Source organism: Vipera ursinii (genome assembly GCF_947247035.1).
Source record: "Vipera ursinii genome assembly, chromosome: 2".
Classification (NCBI taxonomy): domain Eukaryota; kingdom Metazoa; phylum Chordata; class Lepidosauria; order Squamata; family Viperidae; genus Vipera; species Vipera ursinii.
Genome location: NC_139513.1, coordinates 111,116,850 through 111,135,580, shown reverse-complemented (window position 1 = coordinate 111,135,580; position 18,731 = coordinate 111,116,850). Strand labels below are relative to the sequence as shown.

Genomic DNA, 18,731 nt, shown 5'->3' with positions numbered 1-18,731 from the left:
GGTTGGCTATTCCTGCCACTTAGGTGTCATCTGCAAATTTGATGAGTTCCCCTTCAATTCCCTCATCTAAGTCATTGAGGAAGATTTTGAAGAGTACTGGGCCTTGTGGTACCCCACTGCTTACTTCTCTCCATGTGGATGTAGTGCTCTTGAGGACTACTCATTGAGTTCGGTTTGCTAGCCAGCTACAGATCCTTCTGGTGGTGATGTCTATTCATCCTTTTCTAGCTTACCAAAGAGTAGGTTGTGGTCTGCTTTATCAAATGTCTTACTGAAGTCTTAAGTATGCTATGTCCACAGTATTTTGCTGGTCTTTGATTATCTTTTCTAGGATCTTCACAGGTATTGATGTTAAACTAATTGGTCTGTAGTTTCCTGGGTCTGTTTTTCCCCCCACTCACTATTGTACTGGGGTTCTTTGTTGTGTCATTCATCCCAATGTGGTGGAGGAGGAAGAGGTAGTAATCAGTAGGCCTAATTATTTTGGTTAGGTTCTCAGCTATATCTTTGATTTTTGCTCTAGGGAGACAACATACCTCTCTGGATTGTATGTCCGGTCTACAGATGGATGATTCCGTTCCTTTGAGGATAGAATCTCCCTATTATAAACACTTGCCTTCTTTTGCGGGGGGCTGCAGTATGGGGTGCTTTTCTGTTTATCTCTGGTGTATTTGCTAATGTGACTTTTTTAGGGATATTTGAAGTTGTTTCCTTGCTAGGTGTCTGCATGGGTTTTTTTAGTTTTTTTTTAGGGGAAGGTTGTGGGTCTGCGTGTTTCCATCTAGGGGGAGAAATCGATTGCTCAGTTTTAGTGGGGCTGCTTCTGGTTGGGTTGGATTGCGCAGAAGGGGTTTGTTAAATCCCATTTAAATGGATATTCTGCTTTCCCTTTCCCCTACTAGTCCCTTAAATCTTGTACCCTATAACTGAATCTTTTTTCCTGTGCCTTTTCCAGCTCCCTCCTCTTTTAAAAAAAAAATTGGGAAAAGGAACAGCTGTCATACAGTGTTCGAGAGTTCATGCAGCCCTTTCATTTCACTGTTATGAATAATTCTAATTTTGAAAATCTAGGAAGTTGGGATTTTTCTTAGTAAGATTATTTAAGTTACTCTGCTTTTACTGTATCTTGCTAAGTATTTTGGAAGCTTGAAACCAGAATTCTTATGGCTTGAATCAATATCTGGTATGATAGAAATCAAAGCACATGTCGTAGATCATCTGTCTTCATTTTTAATTATTATGCTTTTCCATGTAAATTGTGAGTCTAGTATTGAGCTGTTCTTGGAGCAGATGCATATCAACATATATTTCAAATACAATTGCTACATGAAAAAATAACCAAGGCATGGCAGATGTTAAATATATAAACATCAGAGATACTGTTTTGAAATGTTGGATGTGTTTAGAATTATTGCAGCCCTTAGGATATTGGGCTTTGAGAACTATAATTCTAGACTCTGTAATTTACAAAAGAGCCTTCTGGTGTCTACTACCATATATCCAATTATACTAATTGTGTGATTGTTTTAATTTGTTAGTTACTCATTATAGATTGGGCAATTGTGCCGTGACTGTTTTTATAAATACAAATTATTCCAGGTTAAGATGATTTGATTTCACCCGTTCACAGTATATTGTTGATATTAAAATATCACCAGTCCTAACTAATACTTTTGTGAAAACATGGGTGCCTAGAACGTTTCTTCTCACTCACTACTTCAAGGATAGCTTTTTTTGTACTCACTTCACACTTTACTTCACTCTTATCTTTAAACTCTGCGTTGCTTTCAGAGGGGATGAAGAAGTGATGCAAAAAAACAATGCACTCAAACTAATCCGAGAATTGCAAGCCCAAATTGCAGAGCTGCAAGAGGATCTTGAATCAGAAAAGGCTTCACGCAATAAGGCAGAGAAGCAGAAGAGAGACCTGAGTGAGGAGTTAGAAGCACTGAAGACAGAGTTGGAAGACACCTTGGATACTACTGCAGCTCAGCAAGAGCTCAGGTTAGCGAAGAGAGGTGCAGTGGATTTTCCAAAACAAGCAACGTTCTGTCTTGGTAAACTGAAAATTTTAGCTTCCTCTTGAAAGTTGGAATCAAAGCAAAAACTGCTTAAAATTTACATTGAATCAAAGTGGCATTACTAGTTTACATTTATCTAAAAATATTCATGTTGAAGAAAAATTGCTGAAAACATTAGTCTGTAGTAAAATTAGATCGCTTCATACCTTACTTCTGATAAATTTATCTCCAAATTAATGAAAAATATGAGTACATTGTATTTAAAAGTGTCTCCCTTATAATGAAACTCTTGGGGAAGGGAATATAGTGAAACAGCCAAACCTAGATATATATTTTTTTAAATTCCATTTATATCCCACCCTTCTCCGAAGACTCAGGGCGGCTTACAAGCTTAGCAGTAGCCTTCATTCTATGTATATGCCTGCTTATTAGGGCTTTCACACCACCCCCAAGCGGCATTATTACAAAGTCAGCTTAATTACCCCCCAACAATCTGGGTCCTCATTTTACCTACCTCGGAAGGATGGAAGGCTGAGTCCAAACTGGATTCTTTCTAGTATTAATTCAGAGTGTTACTGTGGTTTATATTTTTATTTTCCATTTAAAAATGATAGAAAGCTGAAAGCTAATTTTGTCTTGCTGGCTGCCTCTTAGGACAAAGCGTGAGCAGGAAGTTGCTGAACTGAAGAAAGCCCTTGAGGAAGAAACAAAGAACCATGAAGCCCAAATTCAGGATATTAGACAAAGGCATGCAACAGCCTTGGAAGAGCTCTCAGAACAGCTTGAACAGGCCAAAAGAGTGAGTGCAACATTCACTTAAGCACGAGGAAGTTCATATTCGGATATTCCATCTCTTTCTATGGGGGGTGAATTATTACCCCCCGTAGATAGGGCTCGCAACTTGGGAGTCCTCCTAGATTCGCGGCTCACCTTGGAAGATCACATGGTGGCTGTGACTAGGGGGGCTTTCGCCCAGGTTCGCCTGGTGCGCCAGTTGCGGCCCTATCTAAGCCGGGATGATTTATGCACGGTCACTCACGCGCTCGTGACCTCTCGTCTAGACTACTGCAAGGCTCTCTACATGGGGCTTCCCTTGAGGACCACCCGGAGGCTCCAACTGGTACAGAATGCAGCTGCGAGAGTTGTGTTGGGAGTCTCCCGATACTCCCATGTTACACCTCTGCTCCATGAGCTGCATTGGTTGCCAGTTGTCTTCCGGGTGAGATTCAAGGTGCTAGTAATGGTGTTCAAAGCCCTCCATGGCATGGGGCCGGAGTACCTCAGGGAACATCTGCTGCCGGCATCAAGCTCCCTGCGCCCTGTGCGTTCCCACAGAGAGGGCCTCCTCAGGGTGCCACCGGTCAGAGAATGCCGACTGGTGGCCCCCAGGGGGAGATCCTTCTCTGTGGGCGCCCCGGAGCTATGGAACCAGTTACCGGTTGAGCTCCGGACGGCGCCCGATCTGCGCTCCTTTCGCCGCGATCTGAAAACATACTTGTTCGAGCAAGCCGGCCTGGCCTGAGGGGGGATTGGTGGGGTTTTTTATTATTTTTATTGGGGTTTTTTTACTATGTATCAATTGTATTTTAATCGGGCATGCATTTAATTATCTTTTAGTTTTTGTAAATTTCTGTGTTTTATTCTTGCCCTGTACACCGCCCTGAGTCCTCCGGGAGAAGGGCGGTATAGAAATATTAATAAATTAAATTAAATATGAATGGGAAAATCTCCCATGAATTTTATGTAGGTGTGAAAATCTACTGAAGCAAAACAGGACATCGGTATAAAAAAAAGAGCATAATTTAAAACTAGCTATATGCAGAGTGCTTCAAACTCAAGTCATTTCAAGTTTGAAGGACCCATTTTGTATTCAAAGCAGACTGCTTTGATTGCTTCTTGTTTTAAAAGCACTTTCAAAATTCTGAATTTTAAACATAAATTGTATTGCAGAGATTTTTGAATTTGAAATAGTTCAAATTTGAAACTTTTCTAGTTACAATTAACCTTTCAAAATGACTTTTAACCATAGATCTCCATATTTATTTGCAGCCTGCACCATGTCTTTAAATTATATATCTGAAGGAAAGTTTTTTGTAATCTACGCTGTATTTGAATAGTGATTTATAGTCATTATGAACAACATCTAATTTTGATCAGATAGATTACTGGAGATGCACAACTGGAGGCCTCAGGGCTGCATTCAACCCATGAAAGCCTCCAGTGAAGTCTGCAGAGACTTTTAATTGGAAACTTACTAAAATAGATTTTTTTTTATGTAAGAAAAGTAGAAAATAATGAAACAATTATATTAAATTGAAATATTTTCTTTTTTCCCCTCACATCAAGTAATATCTTTTGGAATGTGAAACTGACGAGGTCCCACTCGTCATCTTCAGGCTGGTGTCTTCGATATATATATATAACAGAATATAGTACATCTTAAACTGCCTAGGTGCACTTTTTAATTGAGAAAAAGCTGCACTATAGTTTCCAAACTTGCAATTCTAGGATATTGTTATAAGTGTTATATTATGCTAGCTTTAATCATACAACTATTTTAAATTTCAAAACTCCTGAAGCACTAACAATTTCCTGCTGACATTTCTTAGTACAGATTTATACCTAAGTTGCAGTGCCCCATAAAATTTATTTAGTCTATGTATGAAAAGAGCTAAAACAGTGACAGAGGCAAGAACGGAATTTGTGAAAGTTTAATATATGGCATTTTGAATGCAATTTGTTGTAGCTTAGTTGCCGTATTATGTTTCTGATATACCTCTAATGAAATGCACTAAACTGGCTTTCTTGCTTCTTTAGTTCAAAGCAAATCTTGAAAAGAACAAACAGTGTTTGGAAACAGATAACAAAGAGCTGGCCTGTGAGGTGAAAGTTCTGCAGCAGGTTAGATCTGAGGCAGAACACAAGAGGAAGAAGCTAGATGGTCAGGTACAGGAACTGCAGGCCAAAGTCGCCGAAGGAGAGAGGCTGAGGACAGAGCTGGCAGAAAAGGCAAACAAACTTCAGGTAAAGATTTAAATTTGCAGCTCTTTGGTATAATGTAACAACTTATTAAAAGTTCATTGGAAAATATGTTGCTGTGCATGTTCTTCTGAAATCATTTTGTTTGATTACTGCATATATATTTTAAATGACAGTGTTTTATTTGAAGTGGCAGTTTCAGAATTAAGGGAATGCAGGCTGCTAGTGACCGTTTTGCATTGGGACTATCGGAGAGTTAAATGCAGATTTTTGGCTTCAAAATGTGTGTTCTTTCTTAGTAGGGTTCTTGAAACTTGAAAGCAAATGAAGTTCCAAACAAAATCCTTTGACTCTAACACTGGGAATAGCACTGTAGCAGACCACATTCTCAATATATGCCTTCTTTCCTGCACTAAATAAACAACAATGGAGTTTTGAGAAAGTATTTCAATAAATTAAGAGTGAGAATAATGCTACATTCTGCTGATACAGTTTTGAGAAAGTATTTCAATAAATTAAGAGTGAGAATAATGCTACATTCTGCTGATACAGACTTTAAAATTATAAAAATATGAGTGTAAAATACACACTATTTTTGATATAGAGATTGTTCGTACAGGCTTTTAAAATGAAGGAGTATGTAAAAATGTGTATAAATAGTGCTAATAGTGCTATTTTGTGAGTAGCATTTATCCCAAATGGTGTGTTCTCTTCTAATCATATACTCTTATTAGCAAATATAGTACCAATAAAAATATTGCAGAATTAAGTCATGATTGCAAGAACCTCTGCAGACACAAATCTGTATAATTGATAAGCTAACAATAGGAGAACTTAAAAAATTTTCTGTAAAGCCTTTAGGTTTTTCTATAAATATATGAAAGGAATGCATTGTTTTTCCTTAGTATGATTTTCTTCTTTGAAAAGTCATTGCCAATTTAAGTTTGAAGCTGTAACCTTCATTGAATATACAAATAGCAGTTATGCAGAAAGTACTTACAATACTGTATACCAGTCAAATCCAGTTTATTGTAATCAAATTGGAATCCTTCCATTCTAAATATGATATGCATAATTAAAATATTCTATTTTGTGGTGAATTGTGAACGGAAAACCTTGCAGAATCTGAAGCAAATATGCCTAAAAAGTGAGTGCCTTCAAATGGATAATTGTAAAATGGCAGCATAAAAAGATCTGTTGGTCCTTCTTTTAAGGGTCAAAACAATGCAGTGAATTTAAATACTGAGAAACACCATGGGGAAAAACTGAAAATTGCAAACATTCCTTTTTTTCCTCAAGTTGAGTCCCATATAAATAACTATACAAATTACTAAACAGCAATAGCCAGCATTTTCAAAATCTCCTTAAGGTCCCATAACACTACTGTGGATATCTTGAGTTTTTGTTTATATCTCTAAAAATACTCATCCTTACATGCTAAATATTGGTGTGATATCTAGATTCTTTGAATTTCAGAATGAACTGGACAATGTTTCAAGTCTCTTGGAAGAAGCAGAGAAAAAAGGCATAAAATTTGCCAAAGATGCTGCAAATTTAGACTCTCAGCTACAAGATACCCAGGTATATCTACAATTTTGGGATGTAGTGCTTAAAATACTTATATTTTATCCTTGGACACCTTAATATATCTTCAAGGTATCTAAATATATGTTTATAAATTAGCTTCATGTTTCAAGTAATAGTTTGTTTCTTCCATTTGATCAATAGATTTCATCACAGATTTGTCTGCCAACATGGTTTTCATTATTTTTTTTACTATTTGGGTGATTTCTTAACATTAATACCTTACTTAATTTTAGCTTAAATTATAGGGAAGAAATTACTAGTTGTTATTTCTCTCTTTTTTTAAGAGGAGTGGATAATGTTTCTAATGTACACATGAAAAAGTCCCCCCCTTGGTGGTTTTTTTTTTTTTTTTACAGTAGTTTGATCACAAAATTCCTGATACCTAAAAGCTCCTTTATGTCATGAGATTGGTATGAAGTTTTTATGCTCACACTTTCAACCTGCTTTTGAGGTTTTTTTAATCTTTGGCTAATAATAGTAATAATAATGGCTAATTCTCCAATTCTGGGCTGTGAAATTGTAACCAATTTTGCTGATTTTAAGGTGCTCTTTCATCTTTTCTGGGATTACTGCTATTAAAAATATTAATACCATATTGTTTGTTCAGAATAACTTGATGTCTGAGGCATTTTCTATTTGACCAGTTGACCTTTCTAAATTTAGTACTAGTTTTTAATTAACTGCTTTAAGATCTGGCATGATGTATCATTATCAAATTATAGTAGAATGACTTAATGTCTTTAGGTCAACCAGAATGAACTGTGCTTACTCAGCTTAAGATCTCTTCACAGCAAACAAATATCCTATTGAAAAAATAGATGTAGTGGACTAAGTTCAAACTTATTTCAGACCAAGTGGTAAAACGTGTGTACATTTTTTATTCCTATAACAGGAACTGTTGCAAGAAGAGACACGCCAGAAACTGAATTTGAGTAGCAGGATTCGGCAGTTGGAAGAAGAGAAGAACAATCTGCAAGAGCAGCAGGAAGAAGAGGAAGAAGCAAGGAAGATTTTGGAAAAGCATGTAATAACTCTGCAGTCTCAGGTGAGAAGCCATGGCAGGCAAAACCATAAGTATCATTTTGTATAGCGTTTCATTCTGACCTGGGCTTATGTGAGATTAGTTGAAATTGAAATTGCTTTTCCCTAGTTGTTTCTTACTATTTTCCAATATAGTAGTAATCACAAATCATCTGTAAACTTTTGAATAAGGTTGACAAATTACTTTTTGAATTTTCACAGGATAATAAAGTTGAACCCTTGCTGAGGGTTACCAGTTGATAACAAAAAATTGAGCAACTTTCCTTGAGAAGTCAAGCTTGTCTCATCAGTAATGTAGTATATATTTGAATGTAAATTTGGGCCTATGCTATTTTAGCTAATGTATGTATGTCTCTATCATTTGAGACTTTCTTTAATGACCTGAATGTTTGAGTACTTTATCACATCATGAAAATAGACTTTTAAAATATATCTTTCCACCTCTTGAAAAGTGATATATTAAAAGGAATGATTCTAGTCTAGACACTTTCTCGTTTTCTGTATAATAGTAGAGGTTTGGTATGGATTACTGGACCAACCACTTAGGATGAATTAGACTGTGTTCTGCAGCCATAAAGTTAGTTTACCAATTTTATTTAAAAAAATATTATTTTTTTGTACTGTAGTTAGCTGATGCCAAAAAGAAGGTTGATGATGACCTAGGGACTATTGAAGGGCTGGAGGAGAGTAAGAAGAAACTGTTGAAGGACATGGAAATTCTCACCCAACGTTTAGAAGAAAAAGCATTGGCATTTGATAAGTTGGAAAAAACCAAAAACCGCCTTCAACAAGAGCTGGATGACTTAATGGTGGACCTTGATCATCAACGTCAAATTGTTTCCAACCTGGAGAAGAAGCAGAAGAAATTTGATCAGGTATGCTGCTAGTTAAATTCTGTTGCTTTCTTCTGGAGGTTACAAGGGGCAGTTCATTATTTCCTGATCAGCTTTTCATATTTGCAGATATTAAGAGTGTACTTCTATAATGTACCTATCTACCAGGGTGGGTACTTTTCATTATCCATCTGTGAAGTATGGATATATTTTGTTCATAAAAGCAGAGATAAGCTTTGACCAAGCATTGACCATTATGGGGGATTGAGAATAGGTGCCACTCTATGCATGGATGCCTCAAAGCAAAGGACTTAGTGAGTATTTCAAATTTTCATGTTTGGCCTATTGAAATCAATAGATGCTGGCAGAAGAAAAGAACATATCTGCTCGTTACGCGGAAGAAAGGGATCGTGCTGAAGCTGAGGCACGAGAAAAAGAGACCAAAGCACTGTCTCTGGCACGAGCCCTGGAGGAGGCTCTGGAGGCAAAGGAAGAGTTTGAGAGACAAAACAAGCAACTCAGAACAGAAATGGAGGACCTGATGAGCTCCAAAGATGATGTCGGCAAAAATGTGAGTTGTCTAATTAGGGTTTTGCAGTATCAGAAATAATGCTGAAGGTTTGGGGGGGAGAGGAATTACTTTAATAGCCTATGTGAATCTGGAGTTTGAAGTGTTGAAAATAAAAGGTGTCTGAACAGGTGTCAACAACTTCCTGCATTGTAAACTGCTTACAGCCGAAGTATTTGCCTTGGTGTTAAGCCTGTGTGGCTCGGTGGCTCAGTGGGTTAGGACGCTGAGCTTGTTGATCAGAAGGTTGGCAGTTTGGCGGGTCGAATCCTGAGTGCCGCGTAACAGAGTGAGCTCCTGTTACTCGTCCCAGCTTCTGCTAACCTAGCAGTTCGAAAGCACATAAAAAATGCAAGTAGAAAAATAGGGACCACTACGGTGGGAAGGTAACAGCGTTCCGTGCGCCTTTGGCGTCTAGTCATGCTGGCCACATGACCATGGATATGTCCTCGGACAAGCTCTGGCTCTTCGGCTTTGAAACGGAGATGAGCACCGGCCCCTAGAGTTGGAAACGACTAGCACGCATGTGCGGGGGAACCTTTACCTTTACCTTTAAGCCTGTGTGCATTTGAGATTTTTTTTGTTTTTCGCTTTATTCACAGAGCCGTCAGATTCTTTTTCCATTTGAGTATTTTTGTGTGTGCGTGCTCCCTGAAGGCAGAGAAATGGGACAGGGCCGTTGTAAAGCATTTGTGTATGTGATTTAGTAGCTGCATTGCATTTCATCCTGAGTAAACTTCTAAGATTTGTAATTGTTAGGACTAGGATTTGTAGGATTTTCTCTCTCATTTGTATCGATTCTGTTGCCATTATCGAGGTAATATCAAAGGTGGGTATGTTTTACTTTGTAGGTTCATGAGTTGGAAAAATCCAAGCGTACATTGGAGCAGCAAGTGGAAGAAATGCGAACACAGTTAGAAGAACTAGAGGATGAGTTGCAAGCCACAGAAGATGCCAAACTGCGCCTGGAAGTGAACATGCAAGCCATGAAAGCCCAGTTTGAGAGGGATCTTCAAGCAAGGGATGAGCAGAATGAGGAGAAGAAGAGGCTCTTAGTAAAACAAGTAAGGCTTTAAGTAGCATAAATTTGGTGTTGATCGGAGGTTCAGGTGAACTATATGCACCCTTCTGATTTGTTGAATCATCACTAGGGTTTTATTAAACTTAAAATTGGTCTTTTATCTATTAATTTTTAGAAGCAAAAGTTCCCCTGCTACCAACATGTAGTTTAACATTTGTATCCAGTCATGTTTCCCATGTATATATGTGCCATTAGTCCATTCCTTTGAACAAGCAATAATTAAAACCTCCAGATTCCAAACGTTTGCAGTTCATCTGCTATTTTAACCACTTTGGAAGAAAAACAAATTGTTGCATATCTTAATTGGTCTTAAATCTTAACTGACTAGAAATTCTGATAATTATAAACGTCCGTGAAATCAATTTTGAAGGGACACTTTTACAAAAGTCTTTCTGAGAGAACAACTCATGTTCTATTTGTATCAGAAATTCTGTGAGATGGAATGGATGGCAATCTTGATTTTTATATCCATTCATATTGTATGTATACTTGTTAGATGCTTGTGATAACCTGTTTTCATTCAAATCCTACCAGATATATACACATTTGCTAGGTCTTCTTTAATGCATCATATAGCATGTTATCTATATCTGAGGTGAATTAAGATACATACAATTTAATATGAATTCATGAACACATGTTCATTTTAGTTAAATTTGTAAAACAAGTGGAGATTCCTGTTTCATCTACAAGTCACATTCTGCTGCAGAGTTTCTGCTGGCAACTGCTCAAAAGCTATATTGTTTTGATCTAGAAAATAAAGAACTCATAACATTCTTTATAAAAATCAGACACCCAGAAAAAAACATCCTGAAAAGGAGATATGCCACATATTATAGTTCTTAAAAAATGAATTTCAGTGACACAGTGAGATATCTCTAAGAGAGCTGCGGGCATACATTTTTGAGATGCTTGCCAACAATATTTTGCCTGTCCCTGAGGTGAAATGTGCTCCCCAGCCAGATGTATGACAAATCCCTTTTGATGCCAAAGAAGTTCCATGGAAGAATCTAAGGAAGAATATCTTGTGAGGCACTTAGAAGCATGGTATCTGGCAGAAGATATTCTTGTGAGGCACTTAGAAGCATGGTATCTAGCATAAGTTTGAGTGCTATATGTGAACACTCCTAATTTGAAATATAGTCCAGAAAAGTAATAAATAGGTTAGGGATTCTGTATATCTATATAGATTCTCTAGTTATATAGTCTGTATGAAGTTTTGCATCGCAGAAACAGGTGGGTGTGTTCTATTCAGCCTCAGAATGTCCAGGCATCTGCAGTAGCCTTGAGAGTCCTTTTATCAACCTTAATCTTTATACTACCTACACTCTTTTTCTGAAAAAGTCAAAACTGAATTGAATAAGCAGAAATAGAACAAAGTGAGTTATATTCAATTTATTGTTGAGTTGCATCTTAAGCAATATATATGGGACGTTGTGCGTGTTAGCTGGGTGCAGCATGTATTTGTTGTTGTTGTTAGCTGCGAAGTCGTGTCCGACCCATCGCGACCCTATGGACAATGTTCCTCCAGGCCTTCCTGTCCTCTACCATCTTCTGGAGTCCATTTAAGCTCACGCATACTGCTTCAGTGACTCCATCCAGCCACCTCATTCTCTGTCGTCCCCTTCTTCTATTGCCCTCAATCTTTCCCAGCATTAGGCTCTTCTCCAGTGAGTCCTTCCTTCTCATTAGGTGGCCAAAGTATTTGAGTTTTAGCTTCAGGATCTGGCCTTCTAAAGAGCAGTCGGGATTGATCTCCTCTAGGACTGACCGGTTTGATCGCTTTGCAGTCCAAGGGACTCGCAGGAGTCTTCTCCAGCACCAGAGTTCAAAGCAGCATGTATACCAGCACAGAATCCAGTGCAGTCATTCCAAAGGAGACGAGCTATGGGGCAAGAAAGGGTAGTGGGGGTTTAGGAAAAGAGAAGAAAGGCAGGCATGGTCAGCAATAGTTTAGGAATTCAATACCCAATAATACTGTTAAGTCAGCTAAGATAGTATTGCTTAGGAGCTAGGAGCAGAGCAGGAAGCAGGGATACAACAATGCAGGCCTAATGTTGGTGAGCTGTTTCCATTCTCTGGCAGCTGTTCTTAAGTAGCCCAGCCACAAGCATGGCTCATTTAGGACCATTGTCATCCTTGCTCTTCAATCACCTTTGCTAGGTACACAAGCTGAAGTAGTTGATTGCCCTTTGGCTCTTAAGGTTGGCAGTTTGATGGATTAGACCCCTCAGCTTCTGATTCTGAGAAATTAAAATAGCCCTTAACAATGTCTTTACATTCATGGACTCAAAACACTTCAGAAAATAACTGCAATTATGTTATTAAGCCATTATCATTGCTTGACTAGGGGTTTTGTTTTTTGCATAATCATAAATTTAGTTTTTCTTTGAAGAATGAATAGGATTATACAAGGCCTCATTGTCTTAATTTGGAAGCAGGTGTATCATGAACAAACATGCTATATTGACCTTAGAATGAAGTTAACAATTATGTCTGATAGTTTTGCTTAAATACAGTTTTAATAAGTTTTTATTTTGGCAGGCTATTTTCCTTAAAAAGTAATATAGATTCCTAAAATGTTATTTTCCCCTCCTTTATACAATTTCTTACAGAGCATCAAGGAACTTACAATTGATATTTTTAACTGCACAATTAAATAAGTTCAGAGATATATTTCTGGAACTTCATCCTTCATTTTAATTGATTTCAACTAATGATTAATCTTGAATTCAGAAATTTTATCTTACCATGTGTCCTTAATTTTGTAGGTCCGGGAACTGGAAGCAGAATTGGAAGATGAAAGAAAGCAGCGGGCTTTGGCTGTGGCATCCAAGAAGAAAATGGAAGCAGATTTGAAAGATTTGGAAGCTCAGATTGAGGCAGCAAATAAGGCCCGTGATGAAGCCATCAGGCAGTTGCGCAAACTTCAGGTAAAAAAAGGAACTCTTAAAATCTGAAAAGACAAGTCTCTAAATTTATGAATATGCTCTCTGCAAAATTTATCAATCTTTCTTTAATAAAAGGGAGAAATTAGGCGAATATACTTTGTGATAATAATAGATACTATACTCTGGGTGTTATAGATTAGACTGAGGCAATGTCGTTAGCTCCTCAAGATTCAGGGGGAAAACCCCTTTTTTCAAACCTTCCAGGCTCAAATGAAAGATTATCAACGTGAACTAGAAGAGGCTCGCGCATCTCGAGATGAAATTTTTGCTCAGTCAAAGGAAAATGAAAAGAAGCTCAAAGGTCTTGAAGCAGAAATTCTTCAACTTCAAGAGGTATGAAGTTAAGTGCTTCATTCTGGAAAAATTGCCCATTCTTAGAGTACCTATTCTGTAAGATAGAATTCTGAAAAAAAAGGAACATATTTCTACAATTCAGATAAGAATATTTAAAATTTGGAACATGATCAGAAAGTCTGTTGAATTATAATAATACATGTTAAAATATATTGGATCGTTTTTCAAGGGACTAGTTCCCAGTTGCACAGGATGTTTGTAATAGTTAAGCACTGGAGAAGAGTGTACTTATGTCAGCAATTATATTGAATTTTGAGCTATTGAGAATACTACAGTAGCTCTCTCAAATGCCTGAAGATGTCCTCTCTGGCCAAGGTTTCTGAGATGCGAATATCTTTTCAGGAACTTGCAGCTTCAGAACGAGGCAGACGACATGCAGAGCAAGAGAGAGATGAGCTGGCTGATGAAATTGCCAACAGTGCCTCTGGAAAGTAAGTTGGCTTAGGTGAACATTTCAGCAACCGCAGGCCCTAAATGATGTATGTTGATACCTGTTGCAGTGTAAGAATTGATTATAGTGGGATAATTCCTGGCTTAAATTTGTAGTTCCTTCTATTGCTTCCATGTCTCTATAGGTCTGCCTTGCTTGATGAGAAGCGTCGCTTGGAAGCCCGAATCGCACAACTGGAAGAGGAACTGGAGGAAGAGCAAAGCAACATGGAGCTCCTCAATGACCGTTTCCGCAAAACCACTCTACAGGTGCTCTCTTTGGTTGCAGGTCTTGGTCGAACATCTTGTTTGTTTCTCCAGTTAAGGGGCGATAATATCTAAATAACTGTGCCTGTCTTCCTAAAGATTGACACGTTGAATTCTGAGCTGGCTGCAGAGCGGAGTGCCGCCCAGAAGAGCGAGAATGCTCGCCAGCAGTTAGAACGGCACAACAAAGAGTTGAAAGCTAAGCTTCAGGAGTTGGAAGGCTCAGTCAAATCCAAGTTCAAGGCAACCATTTCAGCACTAGAAGCAAAGATTGGGCAACTAGAAGAACAGCTGGAGCAGGAGGCAAAGTAAGTAGTGTTTACAAAAAAAGGTGCCTTCAGAAGAAGGAAGTATGATTTATAGAAAGTAACTTGTTCAAATTAGGACAAATATATGTGGTTCTAGTGCTCAACATCTTTTTAAAGTAAGCTAAGTGATTCACCAGATATGTTGTCAAAGTTTTGATGATGGGATTAGAATTTTGAGAGACTTAAAATCACTTTTGTTCCTTTATTTTTGTGGAAATATATATTGTGGATTTTATCTCCTCTTTGCTTAAAATAGGAAACCAATGAGGTTTTTTTAAAAAATGTATTATCTTCTTAGAACAAGTCCTTCCATGCTGTTTTCTTTCTCACTTCAGAGGAACATAATTATGGAGATACTTTTGTCTATCAACACTAATTTCTTCCTCTTCCCACAAATTAGTTAAAAACAAATTTCCAACAGGGAACATAGGTGTTTGATACAAGGGTTACTTTGGTCCTGACTTCTTTTCAGCTTTTCCATATAACTTTATAATACAGGTAGTCCTCGACGTACGACCCCAATTGAGCCCAAAATTTCTGTTGCTGTGTGAGACAGTTGTTAAGTGAATCCCTGCACTTGTTAAGTTAGTAACACTGCTAAGTGTATCTTGCTTCTCCATTGACTTTGCTTGTCAGAAGGTCGCAAAAGGGGATCATGTGACCCTGGGACACAGTTGCCAAGCATCCAAATTTTGATCACGTGACCATGGGGATGCTACAATGGTCGTAAGTATGAAAAATGGTCATAAGTCACTTTTTTCAGCGCCGAGGACTTGAGGACTACCTGTATTTGTAGAAAAGTGAAAAGATCAATATTAAATAAGAGGAGACTGCATAATTAGATACCTGTGGTCCAAAAGTTGCACAACCTTTCCCCTCCCTCCCCCAAACATAAGATTTATTGTTTTTATATTTAAGCATTATTTAAGTATAAACCTTTGCTGTGGGTAGCCATGAAATCCGATAACTTAATTACTCTTAAAAGTGTTATTTCTGCTTTCGTTAATTTATTTAGGGAGAGGGCAGCAGCCAATAAGCTAGTACGCCGCACTGAGAAGAAGCTGAAGGAGGTATTTATGCAGGTGGAAGATGAGCGCCGACATGCAGACCAATACAAGGAACAGGTCAGAAGCTGCCTTCTCTGCTTAGAACCACAGCTACTGAAAAGCTTGCCTTCCATTGCTCATTATGCAAAAAGAGATATTTAGTAAGTTGTTTGAAGCACCTTTTTAAGGCGTGGCGTGAGGCCATGTTTTCCTGAACTGTGGAAATGGCCTGATTCATATGGATCTAACACAGACCAGCGAGCGTGCTAGAATTTGGAAAAGAAATGGAGTTTGATTTGTTTTTGTTATTGTATGGAAAAGCATGCATGGCTGCAACTTTTTTAGTTTGGCTCTTCCACAAAATTTGTAGGAAGGTTAGTGTCAAATCCCTGGCAGCCAATTTTGTCAGAAGCAAGAGTCTTGTTAGTAAGTTTTATTTGAAAGTGAAGGAGCTAGGTTAGGCACCAGAATGTTTTTCCATCTGGCTATGTGTGGATGTTACAACTGCAGTGAAATGTATCAAATTGATACGCAGCCCCTACCAAACATTACCTGAAGTGGAGGTAACTTTTCCTGCCATTACTAAATGAGCAGCCGGTGGCATCAGAATAGTCACTTTAAATCCCTAAAAACATGACATGAACATTACAAATCAAAAAGTTCCTAATCTTCAGGAGTTCAGGCCACTTAGTTGGTTGAATGGCATGACAAGCAGTGGAACATTATTCGGTGATTCGTTAATCCCTTGTTTTGGTGATCTTCTCTAGATGGAGAAAGCTAATGCTAGGATGAAACAGCTGAAGCGCCAACTAGAAGAAGCAGAGGAGGAAGCCACACGTGCTAATGCATCACGTCGTAAACTTCAGCGTGAATTAGATGATGCTACTGAAGCCAACGAAGGCCTTAGCCGAGAGGTCAGCACTCTGAAGAACAGACTCAGGTGAGCAGAGGAGTTTGGGGGTATGCCACTGTGTAACTTCAGAAAAAGATGAATCAGAAATGAATGGCCGTAAAAGACTAGATTAATCCTCATTTCCAGTTGCTCCCCTCTCTCCATACTTTGTCCTCATTGTCTTTGACTTAAAATAGCTGTTTAGTAAACCAGAAATTCGGAAGACAAAACCTCTGGTCCTGGTGACTAACCCAGATTGGATCTTGCAGCATTATCCTTGGACACGTATATTCGCCTTCATTCACGAGAAGGGGGTGTCACGCTTCCAAAGTTTTGTTAATTAGCTTGTGTTCCATATGCTGGAAGTTAGCTGCTCAGTAAGGGACATAACATGTCCTTGGCTATTTATAAGCACAGACGAAGATTTTGTAGCTTTAGCTCCATCTTACCCTAGTGCTGTGACCTCTACGTAGGAGCACACGGTTGTGATTAAAAACAAAAGTCGGGGGAGGGGCCCCCCAATCTGTGCTTAGGAGACCTTAGTGTATGGTCGATTTTTACAGCAGTTTTTCAGAGCTTTTCTCCTTAAAAAAAGAGGACAACTTCATGTTGTAGCAGTCACTTACTGTATCGTTTTGCAGGAGAGGCGGCCCGCTTACCTTTTCCTCCAGCCGATCTGGAAGGCGCCAACTGCACATTGAAGGAGCTTCCCTGGAACTTTCGGACGACGACGCAGAGAGCAAGGGGAGTGATATCAATGAATCTCAAGCTGCCCAAACTGAGTAGTGTCTCCCCGCTACGTTAAACTGCCAACATTCCCACAGTGCGGCTTCTTTCCATACGTTTGAAAGAAGAACTTAACCGGCCACCAAATTGCTTTGTGGCCAGCTAGATCTGCCTTAGGGCAAAACTGGCATAGCATTTAGGTCATGTATCGCAGGTCAGTCAAAGCGCTACTGCTGTCTGGCTTTGCCATATTGTAAACTGTTTTGGATATAGGTACCACTACTTATATGTATTAAAATATCTCTGTTCAGTGCTTTTTTGTTTCAAGGTATCCATTGTAAAGCCATTTTTCTAAGGCACTGAATGATAGGCGGGTCTGCCCCTCTGTCCCAGGCAGAAACTCTGGCAGCTGGCTATGCCTTTTTGCTATGCGTGCATAGCTACCTAGCAGTGGCACTCCCTTCCTGTGGGTTTTCTCTTCCCCACTTATTGGCCAGAGCTTGTGGCTGACCCAAGGTCACCTGACTTTGAAAATGTCCTGAGGAGCTTTAGTTCACATTATAGCTAGCCGGCTGCTTGTTCTACATAATTGGCATTTGAACCACCTTGGCAATCTGACGTCTTCCTGCTCCGGACATCATGAATAGTCGGTTGACCTGGATAGGATGCTGATGATTCTGTGTCTGAAGTAATATTCCATATAAGTTGGATAGCCTCAGCGTGGAAGTTGAATGACTTCTCCCAGAAGCAACTGTTTTCTACCTGAAAGGCTGGGGATAGGAGTGCTAGCTGAAGTTCTTGCCAGCTTTCTTGGTTCCCATCGGTATATATTTGCTAGAGGTAGCAAATGGACACTGCCTGTAAATGAACACACCAGTGGAGCTACCCTCTCCCCATTTTCAGCTTTCACTTGGGTGAAATGCATTTAGCTAGTATAGTTTTTGTCCTAGCTAAGAATTGACATTTACAGAAAGTGCCTTAGACACTGCAGTACTAAGACAATGTTTCGTATATAATTTGCCTATAACAATGATTCAGTGTATTGATTTTTGATCATATCATGCTGCATCTCCTATTACAAGTGGTATTATCGATCTCCAGTGATAAGAATGAATCAGTGTTAACTACAGAATCTTGAACTCTCGCAACATGCTTGAAACAATATTTTTCTTTGGTTAAAAGCTTTAACACACGTTACAAAGCTTTTGTTTTTGTGCATTTGGATATTTCTTATTCAAACTGGCCGTTGATCACCAGACATCTGACTGCAAATACCTTGTTTCTTTGTATCCCCATATTTTTAGACAATAATTTTTTGTAAAGACAATAAATTTATTCATTCTAGAGACTCATAAATGTTTCTTTGTTTGTTTTTTTAATAAAAGTGCTCTTAAACACTACCCAACACTCTGAAGTTTGTTTCATGCAATTCAGAGGTGACATCTTCTCTAACAAGTTAATTATGGAATAAAGTGAGTTTTAGTTAACGCTGAATTTAATTCAAATCTCTTATTTTTATAATTTCATTTCTAAAGTATTTAACATTAGAAAAAAGTGAATTTATTTGAAAACTAACACTGGAGGAGACAGTCATAAATGTATAGAAGAATGTTGTAAAGCAGAGATACGAATGACTGATATATTACAT

The 18,731-nt window shown here is 38.4% G+C and overlaps 1 protein-coding gene across 3 annotated transcripts in view; it reads left to right on the top strand.

The window, feature by feature from the left end:
• MYH10 (myosin heavy chain 10) overlaps nt 1–18,422 on the top strand; it is a gene marked incomplete at its 5' end in the record, with an annotated part of 82,522 nt that extends 64,100 nt beyond the window's left edge. For all 3 annotated transcript variants that reach the window (XM_083352328.1, XM_083352327.1, XM_083352329.1), the window contains 16 exons: nt 1,792–2,004; nt 2,676–2,820; nt 4,839–5,045; nt 6,477–6,581; nt 7,480–7,632; nt 8,255–8,503; nt 8,820–9,032; nt 9,881–10,093; nt 12,882–13,043; nt 13,266–13,394; nt 13,758–13,846; nt 13,991–14,114; nt 14,211–14,419; nt 15,435–15,543; nt 16,233–16,405; nt 16,999–18,422. In XM_083352328.1, coding sequence (XP_083208454.1) covers nt 1,792–2,004; nt 2,676–2,820; nt 4,839–5,045; nt 6,477–6,581; nt 7,480–7,632; nt 8,255–8,503; nt 8,820–9,032; nt 9,881–10,093; nt 12,882–13,043; nt 13,266–13,394; nt 13,758–13,846; nt 13,991–14,114; nt 14,211–14,419; nt 15,435–15,543; nt 16,233–16,405; nt 16,999–17,143 — 2,638 coding nt within the window. In that variant the 3' untranslated portion in view covers nt 17,144–18,422. The remainder of the gene's footprint in view (nt 1–1,791; nt 2,005–2,675; nt 2,821–4,838; nt 5,046–6,476; nt 6,582–7,479; nt 7,633–8,254; nt 8,504–8,819; nt 9,033–9,880; nt 10,094–12,881; nt 13,044–13,265; nt 13,395–13,757; nt 13,847–13,990; nt 14,115–14,210; nt 14,420–15,434; nt 15,544–16,232; nt 16,406–16,998) is intronic.
• Between the last annotated feature and the right edge of the window lie 309 nt (nt 18,423–18,731).